Below are 27,268 nucleotides of genomic sequence, written 5' to 3'. Positions count from 1 at the left end.
TGTTTCCACCTTTAATCGTTATTCAATGTGCTACAAAAATATTATTCACAAGCAAGAGTTTGCAACGCACAAACAGGAGCGACTCTTAGGTTTTAAGCACAGTGTCAAATAAACCGTGACGACTGTAGGAGGACCCAAGCAGACCCTCACACCACCAGTGTGTACTAGACCGAGATGATGTCTGATAATCTTCCAGAAGTATTTGAACATCATCTGTGTCGTCTGTATTTATTATGATGAATCATATCCAGTGGAGCAACTTTTAAGGTATCAATCACATGATAATTTATTTACCTCAGCTACAAACTGTTGTGGAGAGGGAGATGTTCCCAGGGAGCCTTGAATTCAACATTAAAGCTACATGAGCTATTGATGCTTTCATTTCTAAGTGTTCTTTAGATCTGAACATTTCGCATAGCGTTAGAGCAAACAAAACTAAAACTGCTGAGTCTGAAAGTGGACAAAAATTCAAAACGTCTACCAAAAAAAAACACTGATAGTTATGCAGAAAATGCAACACAAACTGAAACTCTGATTAGTCCGAATAAATATCATCCTTGTTTCAGTTTATTTAGTAGCTACTATTGTGGACACATTCATTTTGGATAATTAAGATTTTAATGCTTAAAGAATGTTATTATTATTATTATTATTATTATTATTATTATTATTATTATTGAGACTGGAACCTTTAGATTATGTTTCTGGTACAGCCATAAATCTGACACACAAGCGCAATCTGCAAACACCAATATCTATTTCTGAAAAACTTGAATTGGTCTAACAGCACTTTGCACCAATCTGACACTTGAATAATCTAAATGACACATTAAAAATGGTCAAATATTTCTTGATGAGCTCACATGTCTATTAATTTAATAATTTAGCACCAAAGCCAGTTTTTAAATAGAAAACAAGACCATCAACTTTTCTTGCTTACTTCCAAAAAATTAACTACAAACCAGCAATGAACTTGATTTAAAAATTTCAATCGAGTCCCACCACTAGATATTAGATTATAATTGTAACAGAAAAAGCCCAGCCTTTTAATCTAAAGTACATTTAAGGATTTGTGCTGAACAGGCTGTGCACCGCGTTCAGGATGCCAGTTGCATGAATCATAATTTCCCAGCAGAACGTCTCTCATACAGCAACCGCTTCTCCATGAGTAAGTTTGTCAGTAACACCGATAATATCTCTAAAGAATGTGGGAAACAAATAATAAGAAACTGTAAAAAAGAAAAGAAAATAACATATCGATTCACTCATAACAACAATAAAAGCAAAGCCCACACACAAAACTACTATTTTATGATGGGTGTAGTTCTGTTATTTTTTCTTGAAAGAGTGCTGAGTTTGTGTGTTTTGCTCAAAGGATGTAAATCTCTGTTTGTGTAAAGGACACAGAATGGCTTGATATCAACTGTCCTCTCATTTCCAGTCATTTCAACAAAACATTTCCAGTGCTCCCTTTCTTTTGGAAACTTTTAGGTAGCTGGGCTCTTAATGACTAACTTGTATTTATATAAAAGGAGCAGATGAGTGTTATTAGCATGAGTAAATTACAGCAAAAGCCTGCAGATTCACACTGTTTATACTTAGCAAATCCACAGGAAATAACAGTTACAAACAGTATAATCTATTGGTTGTTATGGCTTCTAGAGGCAAAAAGAAAATGAAAACAGCAATAAGGTATCTTTAGTAAATATACTTTTTTTTGTTCTTCTATTGATGTTTTGAAACAAAATTTTCAAAAGCAACCTTTTAGCATTAGCATTCATCTGAAAAGGCTCTCCTAAATGACTCACACACTCTTTTTGGTGGAAAAACATGAACCAAAACATTGATGTTAACCTACTAGTTGAGTCAATGCTTCCAATAGAGCTGTATATTAAACCAGCTTAATAAGTAACCGAGTCTGAGGCTACAAATTGTTTGCTAACTTTAGCTCGTAAGGACAAACGGACATGCTAACCGAAAGTTGCTATAAAGCCTAGCATGCACAAGCAGACGCTTTGCACAACGTTCTTAAGAAATTAAATAGAAAAGCTAAAGGTAACGAACTATTAACATTTATCTACTTACCTTGCCTGATACTAGGGATGTTTTTGAAAGTCCCGCCCCCCACACACTATGACATCAGCACCAGCCTAAATCACTGACACATAGCAGGAAGGATCCATGTTTTTGTGTTGTTAATGTCATGTTCTGACGAGCCCGTGTGAATTGTTAGTGCCACTTTAGAGCACCACGTTTGACTTGTTTTAGCAGTTCAGCACAGGATTGAGCAGGAAATAAAATTCTCTAGCTACCGGGAGAGGAAAAAGAAACAATATTTTAGGACGTAATTGCCTTCAATTAAGTGGATATTCTTGGCTGTCTTGGTATTATTTGGGTTAAAGACTGCGAATATCCACAAGCATTCAGCTCCCATTTAAAATTACACACATTATCCCTTTACAGCCCTAATGGTAAAATCACATGAAATGGTTTCCTAGGAGATGTTATTGTGAAAGATGGAGCCAAGGGCATAATCACTATATTTATGCCGTCCAGGAGCAGCCAGTAATCACCAGTAGAAATTGAGTTGCATCGCTGGAATTGAGCAGGAGATAACCTCAGTTAATTGTCATTTTCAAAGTTAGCGTTGTTTAGTCGCAGTGTGCCGTTCATTAGTACACAGGAGGGAGGGAGGAAAAAAAAAATCAATGTAGAAATGTCCAAGCCAAGGTCTGCTACTGCAGTTACGGGGAAGCTTTAATGATATTTATTTAAACTGTTTCCCGAGATTAGCTGTCAGGGCCCGGCGCTCTGAATTAAAAATGAGGTCATGAAAAAGATGGCATCAATAACCTTGAAATAGACTGCCTTTTGCTTCTGTGCTGTGCCATTTTCTCAGTGCCTCCCCCCCCTCGCTCTCGCTCTCTCTCTATCTCTCTCCCCACTCCCTGCCTTGCACTTCATGCTGTTTCTTTCATTATACAGGTCAGCGCCTTTTAAAAGCTCCTACATATTTAATCTTCCCGGTTTCCTACGTGATCTCTTGTTACAGAAACATCACATTCCAATATCTCTGTTCCTTTCTGCCAGTCGCGGATTTTTAATACCTCACCATGCCTTGGCACTCTAATGTAATTGCACAACGGGGTTGGCATCAGGGTGGGGATGGAGGAGGTGGTGGCGGCGAGGGGGGTATCCATGGCAACTGAGAAGCAATTTAGAATAATTTGCTATTTAAAAACTCAGAGGTTTTGAGCAACAGCAGAGCGAGCAGATGAGAGGGGTTTTTTAGGATTAACTCATTTTGTCTTAAAAGCATGAGACATTCGCCAGATGTACTGTACGTACGGGACCGCAGCTTGTGAAATATTCCCCGGCTCAGATCATGCAGATATGTGTTTCTTTTCAAGACAGATGCACCCTTGTTCCAATTTTAGTCGACTAGATGTTTTATTGATTCAGCCTTTATTCATTCCTCTTGCTATCGATGTTCCTCCGCATTCACTAAAGCTGCTCTCCACATATAAAAATACATTGTTAAGGAACCTTGAGTCAGTCCTGGAACATTTGTAACACTGTATGTTTTTTTTTTCTTTCCTGTTCTCCTTAGCGTCCCTCTGCATTGCCCTCACTGTATTGCAGATACATCAAATATGCTCCATTACACTTTGGCTCGCCTCTTTTTTTTCTTTTTTTTTTTATGCAGCAGCTCCAAAGCAGATTTCAATTATTCTGGCAAAAGCAGAGGGCGATAGTTGGATTGCAGTGTTGTGAGAGTATCGCTTTCATGTCCTCTGCATTACAAGCAGGAGAAGGCAGGCGGCAATGGCGACGGATTTTTATTAAACAAGCAAAAGTGCGTCAATAACAAAGAGCAAAAGTCGTGCAAAAACGGAAGGTGAGGGAAAGGTTGAGAACAGAAGAAGGTTATTGTGTGCTGGCTGTCGGCATTCCTTAACACCAAAAAAACAGTGTCTCAACATGTCTGGATCAAACTCCTGGCCAAGTTCTTTGTATCTCTGTGACTTTTCACTGGATGCGAACCCGGACCTCAGCTTTGGGCGGGAATGCAACAAAAGGGCTACTTATTGTTCAGTATGGAAACTGTGGAATTTGATTGAAGTATTTTCCAGATGTTTAGAAGTGTTTCTATTTCCAGATTCCATCCATCCGTCCATCTAGTCTACAGTTTCTCCTCAGCTTATCTGAAGCGCGATCGCTGTAGAAATATCCACCATAATCCTCCGGAAAACTTAAGTATTTTGCAACTCGCGTAAGAAATGTGTGGAGCTGCTCAAAGTAACAGAAAACTTATTTTACCCCCTGAGACGTAGATGTTTTTATTTTTTTTCATGAGAAATGCTTCAATGAGCTTTCAGTGGAATTAAATCCAATAGTCTGTTTTGATTTTTTTGGTCCCTGGTGGCAATGAGAAATGACAAATTATACCACTGGCAATCTGCATGGGAAGTCCGCTGAGATTAAAAAAACTAGTTCAGTGCGGCAAGTTAAATTTACAGCATTCCAGATAAGGCTACAGTCCACTTTAAAGAGCAAAAAGAGACAGGTTCTGTACATTATTGGGCTTTAATAGTTGAATTACGGAAAGTGCTCCTTTATGCAGAACAGCGGACATTTATTTTACACAGTTGGTGCTCGGGGCTCACACCTGCCAGGGCGAACATTTACTGCATACTGCCACAGCCGCAGCTAATGAGAGCAAACCCCAGGGGAACAGTAGAGGTCATTTTAAATCTGGTATTTTCAGACTTGACAAAGGACTTAAGTTTTCATACATTCCTGGGCTGCCCTCCTGTTTTAACTGCATGAATGAGGGTCACCTCGAGTGGTTTGGCTCTGAGACAAAAGAGGAGCTCCTCGGCATGAATCCAGAGCAGAGGGAGCAGAAACAATGTCTGTTTATCCCTCTGCTCTTTCTCTGAAACAGTTTTTCTTTTTTTCTCTTTTTTTTACTTTCGTGTTTAAGCAGAATGTGACTTTTTCTAAAAACCCTCGTGTGTCGTAAAAACGTAAGTTATTTTCTCTCCTCTGAGTCTTTCTTACAGCCCCGGGATCTCGTCCAGCATCTCTTTAAATAGTTTCTTTACCCCCTTTTCTATTCTTTTTTTTTTAATGCATGAAGTAGCTTTTGTGATCTTAACACAACACCAACTAAAATTAATTTCAGCTTAGATGGGAGGAGAAAACTGTTGAAACGGAACAGCCCCGCAGGCTTTTTCCATTTATTTGGTGACTTGGGTATTTCTTGGATTTTAGCGCACAGCTTGTTCCTGTAACACAAAACTCAGATGAGAGCAGCACATTGCTGGTAAAGTCACCTTGTTTTTGCCAAGTTGTGTTTTTACACAGAGGGGAGGTGCCATGTTTGTAATCCGTTATTGTCAATGACGCTGATCTCCTTTGCTGAGGGTTGCGTTTTGATGAATTACACAGTTAGTGATTGTCTGGACGTTAGTGACTGTCTGTATGCGTTACATATTAAAAGGAAACAACAGCAGCTTCTTTTTAGCTTCATTGCATAAGCTAAGCCCGCAGCTTAGTTTATTTTAAGCTTGTTGCTGCATATTTTATTTGCTTCTGATTAACATGGGGAGAGAAATTTTAAAAAAAGCTGCTTAAAAAACAACCAGGTAATAAATTGGCAGGAGGCAAAGTTAAGCATTTATTGACCTCATAAAAATAGTTGCCCCTCCCGCTCTGATGAATTCTTTCCTGGAATCCATCAGGGTACAGTACGCCCCCAAGTGGCTCGAATCACGAACTGCACCTGGCGCTCTGCTCGTTCACTGGCTGCCAAGCTCTGCCTTGGAGGAAATTGCTACTCACAGTGGTCTTGTATCACAAGCACTTATTATATCATGTTGCACAATCATGACTTGGTTATATGTGAAAGGCTTGAAAGTACTCCAATCTGTCACACTGAGGGCTGTATTAAGGCTTAATGGTTCATGTTACTTTGTTTTCTGTTGCTTCCTTTTGTCAAATAAAAGCAGAAAGATGGAAAAGATGATTAAATAAATAGATTATTAAATATGTACTTTATTAATAAATTCATTCACAAACACACACACACTCTCTCACACACACACATATATATATAACTTTAGGTTACTAATGATGTCGCACTTCCTTGATCGATTTCTATTTTATTTTATTCTTTATTACTTAAATGTAATAAAATTTCACAACTTGGTGGACTATTATATTGTGCAAGTTATGTTCAAAATACATAACGGTATATTATCAGCGTAGTTGGGGAAAAAAATTATTAAAAGAGATAGCATTTATAATTTGAGAGGATCAGAAATAAAAAAATAACAGAATTAAACGCTTGCAAAGTTGTATTTCTGTTTATGGGACAAATCTTTAGAACAATCAAGAAGCCATAGAAAGTTGATAATTATTTTTTTCTTTTAAGAAAATAATACAAAATAATATTATACTATGATATAATGCAGTATATTGCAGTTGAGTATCATTACAAAGACGACATGTTTTTCTTTGTCATTATACACATTGCCTGTTCTGTGTTTAAACATGTCTATGTGAACGGTTGATTAGTTGCTTATCGCAAAGTGAATTGACTTTTGAGGCTTTAGTTGGTAAAGACGAGACTTAAAGCAAATTTATGGTTCATGGCTAAGTTTACAACAACATGGATTTTCCATTAGAAACTATTAAAAGGCCATAGTAACTTCCCCAGGATCAGTTCTTACATTATCTGGGGCAGCAAAATACCACCTCTCCACCCACTCATCCACCCACCCACCACTCACAAAGCGTCCTTACTGACATTCCTTAACGTTGACCCGGGCCAAGACAGCCATCTCTTTCCCACAGATTATGCAGATTGCTAACAATGGACCCTGTTATACATACAGTTCCTTTATTTCTTTGACTGGATCCAAGTCAGATTGGTAGTTTTGCCTTCTCAGCAGTATGAACTTTTCCAAAATGAAAAAAAACAAACAACTTTATCAAAGTTTATTTTTCTGTGTTTTATCTTAATTCCAGAAAGCGTGAGAATAATTTCTCTGCTTGCAAGTTAAAAAAAGACTAGACGGGTTTTTTTCTTTCTCTCTCTCTGTTTTCCAGGATTTCGTCACAGTAATCTTTACCGCTCATTAACATGCCTACATCCACCCCGCTATCCTCCCTTTACTCCCCCTTTTCCCTTTTCTCTGTTTGGTCTGTTTTCCTCCTCTCTTCTCTTCCACAACCTTTTTGCTCTCTGTCTCTCCAATAAGTCACATTTAATAGTACATTTCCTTTCTTGGCCTGGGGCCTGGTGCCAGACCAGCTGTATGAAATGTAGTTTCGCCGCTTTCCCTGCCAGCACTTTTGTTCAGAGGAAGAAGAAAAAAAAAACAAAACCAAAAAAATCCCACAGAACCTCTTGAAGTCTCAGAGGCTCTTTTTTTTTTCCTTCCTCATTTGAAGAGGAGGCGAAGCAGTTCTTGATTCATTGTTTGTTTTACTGCCATGTCCCTTAAAAGGAATAGTGCAACTGTCTGTTGCTGTTACACGACAAGGGCTCATGTCTTTTCTCGAGACTGAAAAAGTTCTGTTCCTGTCTGACTTTCATGGATTATTCTATAAAACGTGAGACAGGATTTTGAAAGATTTTCATAGCAACTTGCTGATGTTTTATGGCGTTGTAGCTCTTAGAGTCTCAGTTTGTTCTTCCGCAGTGTTTCTTATTTCTGGTTCTGGGCCAGCTTCCATTTTGTTCCCGGAGCAATAAAAGTCTAAAAGTTTCCCTTGCTGCTTTTTCATGTTAGTGTTTTACACATGGGTGTTATCTTATCCAGATCCTATTGTCCCCATTTGTTACAACATGACATATTTAAATTTGACTCGGGGTGTATCTAAAAGAGGAATATCAACACTTAGATTATGTTAGATGTTTACTTTGCATAATGCTCTTTGTCATTTAGCATGAATTTGATTAAACGTGAGCATGTGAAGCCTTTGTGTTTCTTAAGTACCCCAGCATATTGCTTCCATTTGAAAATATTTTCATCGTTGTAGCTAATTTAAGGGCTTCTGTCTCTAATCATTTTCGCATGCTGAAGGAGATATTAAGTGCTGCGAGCTTTCTTTAAACATTTGATTTCAATTCTGGCAGATATTTTCTTCTTTTCTCATTTCCAGCCGCAGTAACTTTACACACCCACACTCACATTCTGTTCCTTCGAGGTTAAAGTAATACCAAATGTGATCTTTCTCAGCAGGGGATAACTCATTATTCACATTCTCTCTCCCTCTTTTTCACTCTTTCTCTCGCACACACACGCAGAAACACAAACACACACACACACACATATATACTGGCTCCAGTCTGGATTTCCCCGTAGCCCAGCTTAATTACAATAGAACTGTTAATGCTTTCCAGGTATTAAAACAAGGAGGGTTTAAAACAAGCTATATAATGCACCACAAGCTCGCAGCTGTTTTGGTGCGGTGTGTGTGTGTGTGTGTGTGTGTGTGTGTGTGTGTGTGTGTGTGTGTGTGTGTGTGTGTGTGTGTGTGTGTGTGCGTGTGTGTGTGTGTGCGTGTGTGTGTGCGTGTGTGGGGAGGGTGGGGATTGCATGCTTTGAAAATCTATATTTTAACATCAGCAGATAGGAACAGTGCTTTGCAAAGCTGTTTACATAACCGATATGTAGTTCAGAGTTGCTTGGTGTAAAGAAGAAGACATGTTGTTTTCTTTTTTTTTTTTCTTAGGGCATCTGTTTGCATTCTGCGCCTCAAGTCCACACTTTGTAAAAACACCTTTTCCTGCAATTAGGTTTCAGGTTTTGGAGGGTATGAGACCCAAATGGATTTTATTTATGTGTGAGTAAATGGAGAAAAAAATATGAAGCATTTTCCTTCCGCTTCACTGTGCACTGTTTTGTGTTTGTGTATCACATAAAGTCATAATTAAATACATTAAAGTCTATGGTCGTATGACCATAGAAATGTGGAAGGGTGCAAAGTGCACGGCGTTTGGTTCGCTGTTATCAACACTTGATCATGTGAGCACATAATAATTCGCTAACTATAAATGTGGATGACACATTTCTATCATGTCTCCTGTTTTTTTTTTGTCTTTTTCAGGCTCCTCCTTCCTTACGAGAGGCACCTTAAAGGCGAACAGGACAAGCCCCTCCCGTTGGCCAAACCCAGGAAGCAGGAGGGCAGCCAAGAGAAGGCGTCTGGAGCCGGCGCCAAAGTGAAAGTAGTAGGGGCCAAGAAACTGAAAGGCCCCAACCATCCGAAGCTGGGCAGCAAGAAGGATAGAGGAGAGGTGAAACAAGAACTAACACAGGTCAGCGACAGGGTTCCTTACAAAATCCAATTTTGTTTCCCCCACATTTTTTCCAACATATTTTTGATGTTTGAGTGTCAAATATTGCTGCTGATGTTCTTAAATAGTATTTGGGTAATAGGTTTTCTCTGAAGATCTGATTTTTGGAGTATAGAGCCCACTTTGCTGTTTTTGTAGCTTCTTCACTAACCTATTTTTCGAAATGCAAAACTCTTGGACTTGGTAATTAAATTACGGATCGTCCTAGACTAAATACAGACTCTTCAAAGCACAGTGTGTGAACTGTGGTACCTTTGTCCTCTTAAGATTTTCAAAAATAGTAGTTTATGTGGTATTTTACAGCCAGTTTAAGAATGATAGTTCAACCTAAATGTAAAGCTCACTTGGCTCAAAACAGGTAAAAATATAGTCATTTTTAAAGATAAAACATCCTAGGTCAATAAATTAAAGTGTAAACGATTGTATTTGTTATTAGGCATGACTGGACTTTTAATATTCGGAAAATTTGAAAGAAGTGATTGTTTCATACTGAGTTTTCTGTCTTCCTTCCCGTGAATGTTTTTTTCTTTAGTTGATGGATTATTAGATAATGTATCGCAGTGTTAATCTGTCCTTTCTCACATGCAGGAGTCAAAGGTGAAAGAAGACAACCACGAGATCTCCACAGCCATAAAAATCGACGCCGCTCTTCAAGACGAACCGATTGTAATAGAGGAGGAAGAGTTACATGTCACCCTGAAGAAAGAGGAGTCGCTGGCCGTGGAGCAGCCGTCCTTGCTCTGCCTCAAAGAGTCTGACTGCAGACCGCCCCACAGTGGTTTCTCCCTCCACACGGGGCCTTCCGCCCAACCAGAGTGGAGGCAGATCAGCGAGGCGCTCCAAGCGAAGCTCGCAGGCGAACAGCAAACCGAAGGGCATTTCATTCCAAAAACTTCTTACCTGCTTCCCCGCTGGGATCAGACTAAAGCTGCTGGACATGTGGCTCTGCCTGAGCACTTCTCCAAGGTCAAAGACTGCATTGAGAATCACGGCGGCAGAGTGGGCAAAGTGTTGCCCATGTGTAAGCAGGTGGAGGGACAGTGTATAGATTTGAGCACAGATTCTTACTCGGAGAAGGACGACTACGTGGCGATGAAGAAGGAGTCGACCCAGACAGCCGTCTATTGCAAAGCCAACCAGGGGGTCATGTCTCCGTTGGCTAAAAAGAAGCTCCTGTCCCAGGTGTGCGAGTCCAACCCGTACTCCTTCTCCTCTCTTCAGTCTCCACCCCCTGCAGCCGTGTCCTCTCTCCATCGAGGTGATCGAGAGAAGGAGAAAAGAAAGAGTGAAGAGGAGTTGCTGGGACAAAGGTACCAGGGTGCGTCTGACAGCATCCCCGAGGTCTCGCCCATATTCAGGCCGTCAGTGATCCAGCACGCACAAAGCAACAAGGCTCACCAACACACCGGCGGAGGGCAGTCGGAGAGGATCTCTGCGGTGGAGCTGTCGGACTCTTACAGCCGGACGAGCCATCAGATTCAGCCGCAGGCGAGCGTGCCGTGGCAGCCGTACCTTACCAGAACCCAAACCCAGGACTGCGTGGAGACCGCCGGGGAGAAAATCCTCCCAGGTCCAGTCGCGCAGTGCAGGAGCTACACAGGGGACTGCTACTCATCCCCTCACCTTCACAGCTTGTACAGACAGACTGAGAGCTGCCTGAGCCAAGAGAGAATGGCTGGCTTTCCTGGCGGAGAGCGGAGAGAGCACTACAGCAGGGAGCGCGAGGGCGGCCAAAGCTTTGTCTGTGCCGGTCTGGAGCAGGAAGGGTTGGTGTACAGATCTCACTACGGTGACAGGACTCAGACGCAAGGAGAGAACGGAGAGGCTGACGACGAGCCCAGAGACTTTTCTATTTCTAAACCTCTATCTCAAAGGGTTTCCTCCTTTTCCAAGCCCTCTTTCTGTAGTCTCTCCTATCCCATCATGCACCACGGTTTGGATTCCCATCCTAAGGCGTGCAGAGTCTCGCCTATGACAATCTCTACCCCCAAACAAAGCTCACCAGATACTTCTCAGTCGTTTCCCAGCCCCAAAGCCTCAGGCGAACTGTCCCTCAACAGTCCCATTCGACCCAGTAAGCGGAGCCTGGTGGAGGCCGACAGCGAAGACGCCCCGGAGAGGAAGGTGCGAGTGGTGACCCCTATTCACCCGGCCAGCGCAGTCCGACGGAGCGACCCGGAGGAGCTGAAACCTGCTGAGCCAGCCCATGCCATTCACCTCAACAATCATCTCCCCGAGGGCCACTCTGTGACTGCCTACCCCCCGCCCCACACCGCGCCCCTCTACGCTGGCATTTACCCGCACGGCACGCTGGTGTCACCAGGCGCCCAGGACGGCCTCCAGCAGCACCCGGGCCTGCAGTACCTGAAAAGCCAGTCAGCCGTGTCGCCGCTGATGCCCCCCTTCACCATCCACTCCATGATGCTCCACAGGCAGCTGCTAGCCTCCAGCCCAAGCCCCCACCACCTCTACAGGTACCCGGGCGGGGCGGCACTGTACGGAGAGCTGTTGCACCACCTCTACCCTCTCTCGACCCTCCCCCCACCTCAGCTATCGTCGGTACACCCCAGCACCAGACTTTGAGGGAGAGAAAACACTTCTTTTTTCTTTTTTTTTTTCGTCTTCTCATTGTTGAAACTGTGTCGGCTTATTTTCATTCACATCGTGGCTCGAGTCGAGGCAAAACTCTGATCGTACGTTTTGCCGATGACAAACTGCTAAATCCATCACTCGGACTGCAAATTAAATTTTTGTTTTCTAACTGTGTATGCCTTGATTTTTATATCTTGCACTGTTCTTTATTTTTTATCACCTCTTACTGTATCTTGTTGTTGCTTTTGTAACCCTATTTGCACAATGCTCGTGTGTATTATGCTCACAAATCAGCTTGTCGCTTTCAGTGACCCACGAGTCAGGTTTGTTGCTCTGGAACGTGAGAAGTTGAGGGAAGTAGAGAAAAGCCATTTGTTTACTGTGTCTGAGGGCTAAACTTAGTTGCCTAAAAACACTAAAAGTAACATGACAATGAAATACAAACTCTTAACCTCAGTATGTATGTTTTTGCAAACGGGCATGGGTCGGTATGAGATCCTTAGAGGACCATTAGTTTGAGTAACAGTACCACAGTTTCACAGTATTTACACAAAAATAAAGCAGAACTCTGCACCATAATCTAACTTATTTCATTCAAAACAGAAAAGCATTGTATTTTTCCGACTGCTGCAAAAGTTTTAAGTTCATTGTTACAGATATTATCCAGCTAGGGCAACACACATTAGCGCCTTCAAACCTGTTCCCAAAAAAATACGCCTCTGTTCATGTCCGTCCAACAACATCCCACGACGACAGTGTCTGATTGGTGGCTGACACTACTGGATTAAATACCCAGGGATCCCTTTAAGACTGTTTCTGTTCAGAAGCGACAAAGCTCATTCGAGGCTAGAGTCGGGAAAGCTGTTCTCTCCCCGCACACTTTAGCACAACGTGCCCCATGAGTGTTAAAAAGAATTATTTGACTAGCATTAACTAGCACAACTAATTCACGCTTCCCTGTACCTGAACCATTCATTTATCATTTTGATTTTAATACCAAATGAATAAAAATACATAACAAACACTAAGTTTTTAAGAGCTTACTGTGCATAGTACTGATTAATTAGTCAGGCTAACTGCTCTGGTAGAGTTTGCAATCAGTGTCTTAGCAGAAATGCAGCTTGGTAGCTTGGCAACCGTGGTTTTGCAAGTGTTAAGTGTTTTTCATAATGGAAATATTTCAAACACCAAAATTTGTCTTACTTTTAACTGAGGGTAAAGTGTAGCAGCCTTCTGTCAACCAGCTAACTGGTGGTGCACAGCATTAGGTGGGGGAGGGACAGAACTGTGTTGATTTACAGGCCTGAAAACAAATTAAGAGACCGCCTAATTTTGCAATATTTTCAGTCAGAGCTTTCATATGCCTTGACATACTCTACAGTCTTTCACATTACTGTATTTTATTAACTGTGATACATGTAGAAATGCTGTTTTCAGAGCTCTCTGTTTTTTTTCCCGGGTCTGTAGGCCACAAAAGTTAAGAGAAAACTGGTGACTTTAGCATCTCCATTGAAAAGATTCTTGACTTTAGAAGCAGGATGACAAAAAACGGTTTGCTATTTTGAAATCACAACTTTTTTTTAAAACCAGTAACCAGCCCATGCCTAATTGCTACCAAAATAAAACAGCTGAATCATTTGTTATTTCTCTCCAGGCAGCCAGTGCTGTTGTGTCTGTTTACATGTCTCCACGCTGAACTCTGTTCCTTGTTTGTGCCACAGTAAATCCAGCTGGAGTGGACTGATTGGGATAAATGTTAACACCCGCTGTGGCGCTGCTTAACACGAACAGTTTCATCACGACCACATTCAGAGGTGCTGTGTGCAACAGATGTACTGTAGAGTCGCTCTTTTTGCAAAATTCAGGTTCGTCTTTTGTTGTTTTTAAACGCATCTTCCTGTGTCGCGTTCGCATCTGCTCGCGAATCGTGGATGTTTCACTGTCTGTGATGAAAGTGGTTCGACCTCGGAACATTTTTGTGGCAGGTAAACTGTTGTGGCTCGTTTTGCGTCTGCAGGAACAGCGTAATGAAGCAGCCGTCTGCTGTGGAATGCTCCACACAAGGAAGAAGAAAAGGAAAAAAAAAAATCTGCATTTCATATTTTCGTTCCTGACTTGAAACGCTTCATTTTCTTGACAGACTCTTTTAATATATGAGTTGATAGGAATGTTGTCACTTAGGATATTACTGCTTTGCAAAATATCTGTGCCTTTCACAGTCTTGGATTAGAGTTAGCACTACGCTTATTAAGGTATATCTCCTGTAGCAGGGTAGGAATGTCGATTTTACTGTCACTCTCGTGTCCAAATGCAGTATCCAGACGTTCTCAATCAACTTGGCACACTTCGAGACACCAGACTTAAAAGGTAGGATTTCAAAGTGTAACTGTAGATTTGATTTTGGTTTTGTCACTTTGTTCTTTTAACAAAAGCCAGTTTAGGAAAAAACAGCTGATGAAGACACAGGTTCAGTGTCTTGTCATCTGCAGGGCATGTTCTCTAGCCGCGATGAAAAGGGTACCAAACTCCATAAAGTATTCCTACCGTGCTCCGTAGCTCCGAGGTGCAAAGTCAACACCTGCACTGGCTTTTTACAACCACTATAATTGCAATCCAGGATAGCTGAAATACACAGAGAACATTTCTTTTGCTGTTTAAAGCGAGGAAAAATGTTTTTTTTTTTTTTTTTTTTTTAGCTGTAAACATCTACAATTTTGCTGAACACTTAGACATTCATTACTGATTCTAGTACTGTACATTGCTGTGTGTAGGTAAGCTGGCTCCTGTACAGAACATTCACACGGAGGGAACTACTCACGGCAAACTCTCTCTTTTTTTTGTCTTAATATCTGTGTAAATAGCACTGTAGATAGCACTGCGTGGTTGTTCTCATATAAACTGTTATAATCTGTAAATAGCAAAAAAAGAAGAAAAAAAAGCAGAAAAGAAAAAAAAAGAACAGTATAAAAGTTGGTTACACAAACTAGATGTGTCCCTTTTTTTGCTGTTTTATGTTAGGCTCAAACAACACTACAAATTAAGATTTAGGATACGCTTGTTTTTTTATTATTATTTGTTGTCCTTTCATTTTTATTTTTATTTTTTTTATGTTGTGCATCCTGAAACTGTTTTTTGATACCATAGCCATCTGTTTACCAATCATCCAGCTGGCAGCGAAACAAAAAATAGACATTTTGTATAATATGACCTCCTGTATATTTAATTAAAATATTTTACTATCAGTACACGTTTCATCAGTTTCTTACACACACAGCTTTTGACAAGTTGCGACCACAAATCTTTATCCATTTGGGGAATCTTGGATCGAAACGTTATGGTGTCCAAATCTTTAATCAGCCAACTGTTTTGCTTCCACTCAACAATTATGCACTATTTTGTGTTGATCCATCACACACAAACCCAATAAAATAAGAGTAAATGGTTATAAAGCAATAGAATGTGTAAAAGTACAAGGGTATAAATTATTTTATAAAGCACTATAAAATGCAAGGACCATATAAACTTGTATGCAACACCAGTGTGTTAACATTATTCCATTCCTCCCCCCCTTAGTAAATGCTGTGTGAATGGCGTTTTATTATTGTGACAGCATTATTTGTCTGAGATTCCACCAGCTTTAATCTTCACAACAGGCCATTTCTGGGCTCCCGGCCAGAAAAGCCTCTTCAGCATTTGCTGCATTGAGCAAATGCGCCAGTGCATGTAGCATTTCTATGGCGTGTGTACTGGGGTGCAATAAAAGCTGTGCTTTGACTTTTATTGCCACCCTCTGGTAAACTTTTAACATGAAAAAATATTCTGTAATACTTCCAGAGCTCAGTAAAAGTAAAGAAAAAAAAGCAGCCTCACCGGGGTGGAATGTAGGTCGCTTTATTGCAGATCAGCAGTATTTTTTTTTTCCTAAAACAAACACGGTTATAGCTGCCAAGACAACAGCGAGAAGCGATTGCACTTTCTGAGAAACGACACCTACGATCTAAATATACTTTTATATCACATGGAAACTATAAACTACTAATGCAAGACTGATACAAAAAGAAGCATAAAAATGACATTTGTAAAGACACATTTCAGTCATAAGAACAAACTACAAATATTCACTTTTGTTATTACAGTCGCTATAGTTAAAATCTACTTTTTCAATTCGCTGTACCCCTTTACTACAACTATGTTTGATAGTGGCAGCATTCCAGTACTGGCGATGCCTGTGCAGCAAATTGTGTAATAATAATAATAATGCAGAAATCTATCACAGTCTTTCTTTTGTCCCAAAAAGTTTCATTCTGAAGAAAAAACTATTTTGTTTTCCGAAGAATGTGCGGTACAGAAACCACCAGGTGATTCACAGTAAATATAAGATGCATCTGGCAAATTGCTAAATAATGAACGGCATTCCCGTTTGCCTCCTAAAGCTTTAACCTTTCTCTATTATTTAAATGAATTTGCAGGATAACAGCGGGAGGAAAATAAAAATAGCTTCTATAGCTTTCCCTCGTCCTGCCTCGTGTTTTCAGGTAGTTTCAGCGATGTTTTGTACTCCGCATGCAATTACGACGGCCATTCTTCAACACAATGCCATTAAGTGGCTGGAATATTTAGGGGCTTGTAGTACTGGGTTTGTTCAAAACAAGTGCACAAGGACATTCATTATTCAGGCCACTCAAAAGACCCATTCATTCAATTATGTTCAGAGCATTTATTGGCTGCTATGTTAAATTATGTTAGACGTACTGCGCAGCCACTAAAAAACAAGGTTACTCTATTAAAGACCTCGAGGAGGACGAGGAGGGGGGGAGGATGGGAGCAGAGAAGTCACATTACTAGCTTACAATTTGGCTTTCCTTAAAGCGAGCTGCAGTGGTCATAAAGTCGTCACAGTAAGTGGAGGACGTCAATAGCTCCAAAAGCACCGGCTTGTCCCCCCCACGTTACCCAGATGGATCAACTTAAATTAAGTGCATTTGTGAAACTTTTCATGTCGCAGAGCTGAGGGAACGCTTTCCATTTCAGCCCAACCGAAGCATGCCGTCTCACATGTGGGGTTAAGCCGCATGAAGGAACAAAGCAAAGTGAAGATCCATCAGTGCAGCATCTACATGGCGCCGAGATTTAGGCGGTAATGTTATGACTCAGGACCTGTACGGTGTGTTGTATTAGTAGAGTGATCGTTTGATTGTGTTTATATTAATGTTATAATTCAGGAGTTCATTAGAAGCAATAATCAGTTTTGTGTGGCAATTTCTGTAAAGCTTTAACCAAACTGACAAATATCAAGCAGTTCTAGTTTCACTGTTGGAACAATAATATATACAGCATCTCATTACTGCTGTATATAAAAACGCAACAGGAATCACTGTCAATTTAGGTTTTACTGTTTCTTTTTTTTTTTTTTTTTAACTCTTTGCATATTAGTGTTTAGAATGGTTAGCATTATTAAATGCAAGCAGCAGTCTGCATATTGCTTACATAACGGTATCCTGTTCTTACTGCTGAGCATTTTAAAAGACTCCCAACATTTTGTAAATTCGGCCAAGTTGACAGTTTAAAGTAATAATAAAAAGTGACTTGCGCAACCATCCTCCTTTCTAGGGCCATAAATAAACCGCAGACTTGTCACTGAAAATGTAGCTTCCTTTTGAGTAGCTTCTGACATCTAATAGAGTTCTTCTGACCTCAATTTTAAACACTCCACATGAAATAAAAGTTGCCAAATTTTAGTCGACTTCTCTGTTAAAACCTTCCTCACAAAAGGGTTTCGTTGCCAGCGCCACCTAGTAATGTTCCGACTTTATTCACTCACTGATCGAAAAACGGTCGAATGTCTGACAGCCACTTCCTGGTCAGGGTTGGTTAAACTAAAAATCCACCACTTCCCATAAAACAAAATAAAATAAAATAAAAAAATAAATTCATCTTTCCCCTTTATATATCTTAATCTCTAGATTTGAATTCTCTAACAAATTTCAGATGTATACCTAACATTAATGACTACTTTTTTAATCCATCAAACATTTTTATAAAGGTTTATCTGCTAATTCTAGTAAATACGGTATATAGTTTCAACTTTTGTGCTTATTTAAGAAAAACCGTCATATGAAATAGTCTTAACTGAGATGCAATAAAAGTGTCTGATTTTAATGCTACTTGAATCAGATAAAGTGGTTTTATCAGTTATTTGTACAAGTGACGAGCTACAGACGCACAATTTCAACAAATACATTTCTAAATTTTCTAATTTCATTTCTGATTTTCTACACATTTCTACCTAACAAGTTCACATGCGTGAGTTTTCACCTCCTCAGCTTTTCATTTGAACCGTTCTTGGTGAAAGTTGATTTTTTTGAAAACATTGAGATGAACAAGTTTGAATTTATTGTAGATTTTCTCTAGTCCATCTAAACTCATTTTCACTATTATCTGGTGAGAAGCTGGGCCTTGGTTAGCAAGTAGCAACTTGTGGATCTCTGATAAGAAAAGTTATTATATATCCACTCCAAATAGCAGAAATGTGATAATGGCAACAGATATTGTGTGGTTTCTTATCAACATGTCAGGATATTTAGTCAAATATTACTGAAGGTGTTTCTATATAATTTAACCCTGCATGTAGAACTTTGGCCCTGTGTGACTCAGAGAAAACATACAGTAAATTCAAAGTTTTGCACCCAATTCTACGTGGAAAATCATTCATGTTTTATTAATTTTAAGTCAAAGAACCTCTCAATACGACATTCATGCTGACGATGAGTGTGTGTAAAACGTCTGGCTGGAAGTGAAAAAATTTTTGGGAAAAAAAAGGGGTTTAGATCACAAAGCTTTGAGATTCATCCTCTCTCTGAGCGACTTCCTCAGTTTGCTGCGTGGTGCCGGGATGGGCCCAGAACCGGGACCGGGACCGCTGTAGGCTCGGACAAACACATCACCAGCTGCATCCTGAGGCATCTGGACGCTGTGGTTCTGGACGTCCGACTGCTGGAGCGAAGGCTGAGGCGGACCCTGCGGCTGCACGTCGAGGACGGCCAGCGGGGCGATCTTCCGGCTTGGAGCCGCCGCGCCCCCGGCGTTGTTCCGCTGGAGCTGCTGGATGATGGCGGAGAACTTGGCGTCCAGCGAGGGCCGGCCTGTTTTGGACCTGACGGCTGGGCGGGAAGCGCACGCGCCGGAGTTCTCCTTCTCCTGGTTCGGAGGAAGAGGACGATGAAGCAGAGAGGAGGGCAGGGGGGGCCTGTCCGGACGGGTGGGGTTAGCGAAGGGCTTCACGTCAGAAGGAGGAGGTGGAGCGCGGCGCTTTTTGTTGCCCAGGGGCGTGGAGCCGGTGCTGGGGCTTGCACAGGGGGTGGAGGTTTTGCTCTGGGACAGAACGCTCTTCTCCACCACCACAGGGTGGGACCCATCGAACAGAGAGGACCAGTTAGGGGGCTCCCTCTCCTTCTCTTGCCCAATCAGGAAGTGGCCATCTGCCTCTTCGATTTTACTGTGGATTATGTCTGTGATGCTCTCAAACTTGTTGGGCGAATTTATACCTGCAGGAAATATTAAGTTAACTAACAATGAAGGAAATTTATAGATGAAACAACACTTTTTTTTTTTTCCTCTCTCTCTCCGTGTCTGATGTGCAAACAATATAACCCTCAGAGGACGTGGAAGCACACATTCCACTTTTCTCATTTGCATGTAAAAGGATTTCATTTGCATGCATCATCTTTGGAATGAAAACACATTTTGTGGAGTAATGGCACGTATTATTTTAAATGAAATACTTTTTTTCCCCCCCCCTCACTAAAAGCTGCAGCCCAATATCAGCTTGCCACCACCTCACTTCAGCGTCTGATTCAAATTATTGTACTCACTGAGGTCGTCGTAAACAGAGTCGGCCTGCTTGGTGAGGAAAAGCGATGGTTTCCGTGGTGATGCGACCTCAATTTTCATTAGGCGGTCGCAGCAGTGGAGCCACTGGCCTGGTCATAAATAAGGGCAGACATGACGGTTTCTATTCATTCCAGTGTCTGCATTCTGCTCTCGTCCAGACGATCTAATCATGTTACCATCTTCATTCAGGGTTTCACCAACACAACATTTAACACTTTTTAAGACCAGTAACAAAGACATTTAAGACAGAAATGTGCAAAAGATAACTGTGTATTTTACATAATAGTAGTGCTGAGCTTTGTCACACAGAATGAACTGCATGGTTTGGTGGCAGAAGTGAGCCAGTTAAGATAAGAAGAAGAAATTTGCACAGCCAACTGGCGATAAATTCACGCTTTCCCCATTATAGGTGCAAAAATGCTAGTTTGCTAGGGTATCTTAATTAGCAGCTAGTTAGCAGTAGCCTCAAATCACAGAACACAGTGCTTATTAGCGTTTACCTGACAGAAAAGTCCCACGAGAAAAATAAAACCATGCAAGATTAAATAGTCCCGTCACAACAAAATTAAAGACCTGTCATTGGCGTTTTAAAAGCCAACTTCCGACTCTGATGAATTTAAGACTTTTTAAGGCTGCGCGGACAGCCCGTTATCTGAATGCAAGCCCGCCAGTCTGTCCGCTCGCAGGGGCCACACTCACTTTGGTCGTAGAGGTGCTGGTGGAGGCAGTCGATCCATTCCTCCAGCTCCTCCCTGGTGTCTGCTGTGAACACGACACTCTGAGATCCCTCGGGTGAAGGGTTGATGATGGACAAACTCTTGGATTTGCGACCGCCTGACTGTTTGTCCAGCACACAAATGCGGGTCTCCTGCAGATACGACACATAACTTACAACAGGCTGAAAAAAAAAAAAGAAACAAACAAAAAAAAAAAAAAAACAACAACAATCTCTGTTTAATTTTTGATCCCACTGCAGGATTCGGTAACAAGTTTGCATAAACTCACCACCGGCAGGAATGAGGGTCATTTTGGACTTTTAAAAATTCATTTGTGGATTGGTGAGGCTTTCAGGCATAAGAACGCTGAAGCAAATGTCAAGCGTGGTGTGGGTGGCATTATGTATTTATATATTTTTTTATATTATACTTTTTTTTTTGGTAATTTAGATTTTTACCGTTTTCTCACTATATGATTGCATTTTTTTTGGTTTCCATAGTTCCATGAAAAAGAGTGATGGTTGACACAAAGTGAAGTGATCCAGTCCTATATTTAACCAATTATTATTATTATATTTGAGCCTGCAGGCAAAATTTTGACCATCTGGTGACTAGAAAGAGGTATGAATACATAGAGAACGTCAAACTTGTGCACGCAATACACGTTTTCAAAATGTGTTGAAGGTGTTTGCTGTACAATTATTCCACCCTAAAAAGGAACAGTGCAGATGCATCAACGTCCTCCAGATATAATCTGACATTAATGACTGTGATAAGTGAAGTGTATGTAAGCTTTTTACTCTAGTGGTAAAAGACAAAGCTGGGATTGCACACCAAGATTAATTCAGGGGGAAAAACTGCAAACACCCTAATAGGATCTGAGTAATTAATGTAGGCTTGGTTGAGAAATGTTAAGGAAAAACCTGAAGTGAGACCAAGAAAAATTGATTCTTTATCTTCTCTCTCTCTATATATATATATATATATATATATATGTTTTATATTCCGCTCTCTCACATTATTGATTGGCACATTAAGAGTGGGCTGCACTTTGGCATCGATTTCTTCAGGGGTGAAGTAACAGGACAAAAAGCCGGCGCTCAGCAGACAGTAGAGATTGCAGCAGCGGTTCACTCCCTGCACACTTTGCTGGAAATCAACAGAGCAACAAAAACAGAATGATTGCACAATCCAGACCAGGACTCACTCCTACTACGTGACGTAACAGTGAAAGCCGTCAACGCACCTTCTGACTCAGATAGCCACTCATGGCACTCTGTGTCATGCAGGCCGGCTGCGCCACTAAGCGGCAGCACAGGTTGCCGTACAGAGGAAGCCAGGATGACCACTCAGCTGTGAGGATGAAGAAAAAGAAAAAAAAAAAAAAACAGAAACACAAGAAAATATTAACGTTCAGAGCTGTTGGTCAAAACGTACAGAATCGAAATAACGACACAAAGTAGATTTCATTATAATTGCTGCAATCTCATATGATCTGTTCCTGTAATGCTGCCCCCATTTAATAACAGGGGTTTCAAACATTCCTAATATTACAAAAGTATGTAAATACGGGTCACTTTTTTTTTTTTTTTTTTACATTTTATGAAGTTACAAACAGAAATTTTACTATGCGTCACCAACATGTAATGTGGCAACCTGAAACAGAGTAGGGCATGTTTGTAAAGTGGAATGAAAGTGTTGCAAGGTTTACGAAACTTATTTCAAATAAAATTGATGTGTGGTGTGCACATTGTAGTCAATATTTAACCATCTTTTACCGTTGAGATGTTTTTTTTTTTTGTTTTTTTTGCAGCACGTCTCTACAGACTGAAAACGTTGCCCATTCTTTGCAGAGCTCAATCAAACTGGACGAAGGTCTCAGTTAGCCTTTGCTGCATGCGGCTCTTCTTCATGATGCGGTTTGCTCAATAATATTCCCTAACAAACCTCTGAGGAATTCAGTCTTAATTCAGCTTCCAAAAAGCAGGAGCTTCAACGCAAACAGTACGCAGAGCTGGAGGAAGTTGTACATTTCATCACGAAAAAGTTGTGCCAACGAATCAAACAAGTCATCCCCACAAGTTATGTTTTTTTTTTTCTTTCTTTTCTCCAATGTCATCCGACGGAATCAGTATATTTTGGATGTGAAATTTGTAAAAAAAAAAAAAAAAAACACTTGCATGGAAAAATAACATTTTACTTTCTACATTTCTATGTCTTAGTATGTGTTAATTTTATTAATCCTATTGTCTGAGCCATCACTCTTGAGTGCATCTGTAATACTCATGTGCCTTGAAATTGCCCTTTAGGAATAAATAAAGTTATTTGAATTGAACTGAAGCAAGATAAAGAAAGATCCTAAGCACTAACTTAACGACTCAAAAAAAAAGAAAAGGAAAAACCTCAACTGGATGTTCTTACTTGTACATGTAGCTTTCAGTTCTGCTAGTGTTCCCAAAATGATGAATGAATAAGCCATCATTATCGTGACATTGATTCAATTTATGAGCTGGAGACAGTAAACTCTTCACAGGTCAGTAATAACATAAAGTTTGTGTCTTTGCTTCTTACCGCCTTGGTAGACAATGAGGGAGTGAGACTGAAAGCTGCCATCAGCATCAGGCAGACCGAGCGTTGTGTAGGCCAGCAGGCTGTATTTGGCTCCCCTGGTTGAGGGCAGACACAAATATAGAGAGCATTCTTCAAACATACTGACCGTTTCCTTAAAAAAAAAAAAAAAAAAAAAACACTTCATCCTACCAGTCGAGTTCTATAAATAAATTTTTGTAAACTTTTCACCCTCAGGTCAACACAAGATTAATGTAGGAACATTTAAATACAAACATTTGACCCCATTTATAGCCATAAAACAATCTATGAATATCTGAAGGTTAAATATAAACTACCACACATATTTATTTAAGCCTTATTTGGATATTTGGAGTGATCTGTTGAAAAATCCCATACAAAGCATTCAGATTTGTACAGAGTTGCAGAGTCAAAACAGCGAGGGGAGGGGACGGATATCTCAATGAGAAACTCCAAGAGACGGTGCAGGATTTGTTAGACGATACAAACACATACGAAGGTATTGGGTTGTCCAGCAGGAAGGTGTCGGGATCTGGAGTGTCCAGCAGGGAGCAGAGCTTCTTTCCAGAGCTCCTTCCAAAGGAGTTACGGAGCTTCTTTGCAAGTTTCTTTGGCGTGTTCGGTAAAGTGAGCTCTTCCTCCATGGAACAGCTCCACAGCTCCACCTTCAGTTCAAACTGGGGAACTACATCTTTGCTACAAAGAAAGAATCTCAGTCAAATGAAAACATGTAAAGTACGTAGATGCACACAACACACACTGGAGAATGATTAAAAATAGTGTGGTTAGTAATGCCGTCAAATGACAGGTCAGTGAATTTAAAAAAAAAAATGTAAATGTTTGAATGTGGAAAGAAAAATAAATTGTTATATTTTGATATTCAGTTTCCCTAAAACATCGTTTAAAACAAAAACAAAATAAGTGTTTGTTTCCCCGAGTGCATGAATGGGAAAATAAAACATGCAAAACATATTTACAAGACAGCGAGTCCCTCAAAGCAGATGTCAGTGACAGATCTGTCCACCACGACCATTTCAGTGTCAAACACCTCAGAGCCGATCTGCATCAGGCAGAACGCCGCCACCCGACGGGAGCCTACCGAACACAGAGGAGGTGCAGCATGTGTTAGTGCAGGGAGTAAATAAAAAGATATTAAATGCAGTGGGCGAACATACTTCCTCTGTTACTAAAATGGTCTGAATCCCTCCAAATCAAAGGAAAGCGCAGGCCTACGTAAAGGAAAAAGGGGGGGAAAAAAGTGGAAGATTACTATAAAGAGCTCTCAGCAAATGGGAAAAATTGAAGATCCGGCAGGACAAATATTTTTTTACGCCACAAATGTTTGCTAAAAATAGTCTCACCAGTAACCGCGACCGTCCCAGGACATGGTGAACGACCCTCTGCGAGTCTGTGAAGCACAGACAGTACTTAAATCAACAGGTCCTTTTCTGAAAACGTCACATCTATTTTTGCCGTTCATCATCTTCCTCCAGAATTTGCCTCCTCAAAGTTAAGATCAGCATTTCCTAATACTCTGTATTGGGAGCGTACAACTTGTGTTTTTACACATCTCTTACGTGAGGCCACAGCTTTCGCCAAACTCTTTACCTTCTTTCTGCTCCCACCATGTCCCGCTCCCCCTCTTCCCGCTGCAGCTGGGCGAGGTAGGCCTTGATCCTGGCGTTGCAGGTCAGCACGTTCTTGGAAGCGTTGAGGACTTGCTCCCGTTTACTGCAAGCCACCAGCAGCTTGTACGCCCCCTCGCGCATTCTCGTCTCAAACTGAAGCTTCTCTTCTATGTTTGTACTCTGAATGGACAGAATGAATTACATTTAAGACATGCACAACAAGGCTGTAACACACGTGGACACGGTGGCCAACGATGAATTAAAGTTGACGATGAGTGACCCAGGCTTTGTTAAAGACTTTAACGACCCACATAACACTAAAGGTCAGATGACATGCTAATCTTTCTGTAGGAAAAAAAGAGCTCTCTGGGTTTAGCAAGAAATGACATCAACAGAATAATACAAGCCTTCTTTATGGTTGTCTCAGCTACAATAAACATTTTATAATGTTAGAGTTTTTTGAGAAATCTGAAGAAAATTGTTTTTTAGCCAATTTTAAATAAACCTACCTGTTTTTTTCCCTAATCCTTTTATTTAGGGATGCACGATATTTCGGCATCAATATCAGAATCGGTTAACGTTAATCACTTTTTGACTGATATAGACAACCAATGTTTATTTACATCTTTGAAGAAATTCCCCTGTAAGAAGCGGTAATATTAACAAAAGCACAAATGTAGGAGAACGTAAATTAAGACAACATGAAATCTGGACATACTAAAGACTTCGTCTAATAAAAAATGGATTTGATATTGGTTATCAGACATCAAGCAACTCTTCAGTGGTTCCAAAAAACAAAAAAAAAAGTAAAAAGTAGCACTCAAAGCAAACATCTCTCAATTATGAGCAACTCAATCTACAAATGGCGCATGTAGGAAGTATTAGGTTGTTTCTAAAGATGAGCATACAAACTACACATGGGATGATTAGAGACCGTGATGAAAAGTTAGGTCTTCTACCAACAATGGAGTACTGATGATGATCTCTGAGAAAAAAAACTCAAGAGGATTCTTGCTAAAATTGAAAACGTATATTTTGTTGTAGCCCGATGCACTTCCTTTATGACAGGGTGCTTCTTAACTATGACTAAGATATAAATAAACACGCAGCTATTGTTTTCAGGAACCCAGAAATCATCATTCTCCTTGTAGGAAGTGAAATTTGCACATGTAGCTTCTTGGAAATCTGTCGAATGTGCAACAAATTAACATCCTCTATTATCTGCAGGGTGTCTTTCAGAAGGCTTGGGCGTCGTTTCATGCATTTAGCCTAAAATCAGACGAGTTCGAACCGTGTTACAGAGAAATGAAGACAAAGTAGACACAATGCAGAGTATCTGTGGAAGCCGATGCTTCCTTCAAGAACAAAGTTCGAGAAATAAAGAGCAAAATTGTTACAATATTGCAATTAAACATTCTGATGAAAAGGGGAATATTATTAGAATAGTACAATGAAATCCGCATATCTCGGTCCCATTGTGCTAGCATTATTGGACTTTGCACCCCCTCCGGGCATCGAATGACTTGTCAATAAAATTCACACCCTGACGACATACATAACAAAGCCGTGTCTCCGTCTCTTCAAACTTACCTCTTTTTGTAGGAAGAAAGCATTTTCACGTATTTTCTTTCGCTTAATCTCCATGGCCATGGCAGAACCAGCAGATAACACCGATTTGTAGCTGCCGTGTCGTTTGGATGTTTGAACATCCCGCTTGTCCTCCATGTTTTCTGTCTATTCGCTACTCAAAACACGAAACTACGCATTCCAGCTCAGATTTCTAACGCCCCTTTCCAACGGACCTGGGTTGGCTCGATTTATACTACCTATTCTACCGGACTAAACATAACAAAAAGTCGGGGTGTGAAATTGTAAAAGGGTAATCTCTGAGATTAAGCTAAAGAATTTAAAATACTTAGTAAAAAAAAAAAAATACAGATAATTATTTGAACACTGTTTCAGGTTTAAAATAAAACTCAAATTAAAAACGTGTCAATTTTTCTACGGCTTGTCCCCATGTAGAAACTTAACACTCTTACGTTGACAGATAAGAAACGTCATTACGTCAGAGCATCTGACAAAAACAACAGGATTTTGAATTTTTTTTAAACGATTTTATCATTTGGGGAATTCCATGTTCATAAAATGAAATGGCAGAAACGAAACTCCACTCCCCAGTTTTCTTTGTGACTTTGTAACTGTATTAAGAGAGTGACGGAAATTCAAACTTAAAAGAAAGATTGTTAGGAAAGAAATACCACTTACCACTTGACTGAAAGCTTGTAGCAAATTTCATTTTTGCATTTTGAATGTTAGCATGTAGCCTGTGTTTACACAAACCTCTAGCCACGTTCTTTTGTGGTTAAGAACTATATCTAAGTTTTGTTTTGTTTTTTTATTACTCTAAAAGCCATTAATCAAGCAAACAGGAAGGCATTATCAGCTGAAACTGCAGTTAGATGTTTGGGCGTCTTGTCTTG

The 27,268-nt window shown here is 40.4% G+C and overlaps 2 protein-coding genes across 2 annotated transcripts in view; one reads left to right on the top strand and one right to left on the bottom strand.

The window, feature by feature from the left end:
- Nucleotides 1-15,207, top strand: part of arid5b (AT-rich interaction domain 5B) — a 103,242-nt gene extending 88,035 nt beyond the window's left edge. Inside the window, exons 9-10 of the mRNA XM_015013274.2 lie at nucleotides 9,124-9,334; nucleotides 9,962-15,207. Of these exons, the coding sequence (XP_014868760.2) occupies nucleotides 9,124-9,334; nucleotides 9,962-11,956 (2,206 nt within the window). The 3' untranslated portion in view covers nucleotides 11,957-15,207. The remainder of the gene's footprint in view (nucleotides 1-9,123; nucleotides 9,335-9,961) is intronic.
- A 633-nt stretch (nucleotides 15,208-15,840) lies between these two features.
- rtkn2 (rhotekin 2) lies at nucleotides 15,841-26,797 on the bottom strand. The gene is made up of 12 exons (XM_015013276.2): nucleotides 26,379-26,797; nucleotides 24,769-24,968; nucleotides 24,522-24,568; nucleotides 24,336-24,389; nucleotides 24,138-24,255; nucleotides 23,656-23,856; nucleotides 23,143-23,237; nucleotides 21,818-21,924; nucleotides 21,589-21,720; nucleotides 20,555-20,723; nucleotides 19,837-19,944; nucleotides 15,841-19,509 (listed from the first exon to the last, which is right to left on the bottom strand). Exons 1-12 carry the CDS (start codon nucleotides 26,511-26,513, stop codon nucleotides 18,794-18,796), a joined length of 2,082 nt encoding a protein of 693 aa, XP_014868762.2. The 5' UTR covers nucleotides 26,514-26,797; the 3' UTR covers nucleotides 15,841-18,793.
- Between the last annotated feature and the right edge of the window lie 471 nt (nucleotides 26,798-27,268).

This window comes from Poecilia mexicana, unplaced genomic scaffold (genome assembly GCF_051168715.1).
Source record: "Poecilia mexicana isolate PSO_F unplaced genomic scaffold, ASM5116871v1 scaffold_15, whole genome shotgun sequence".
NCBI lineage: Eukaryota > Metazoa > Chordata > Actinopteri > Cyprinodontiformes > Poeciliidae > Poecilia > Poecilia mexicana.
This window is presented reverse-complemented; position numbering and strand designations above follow the sequence as displayed.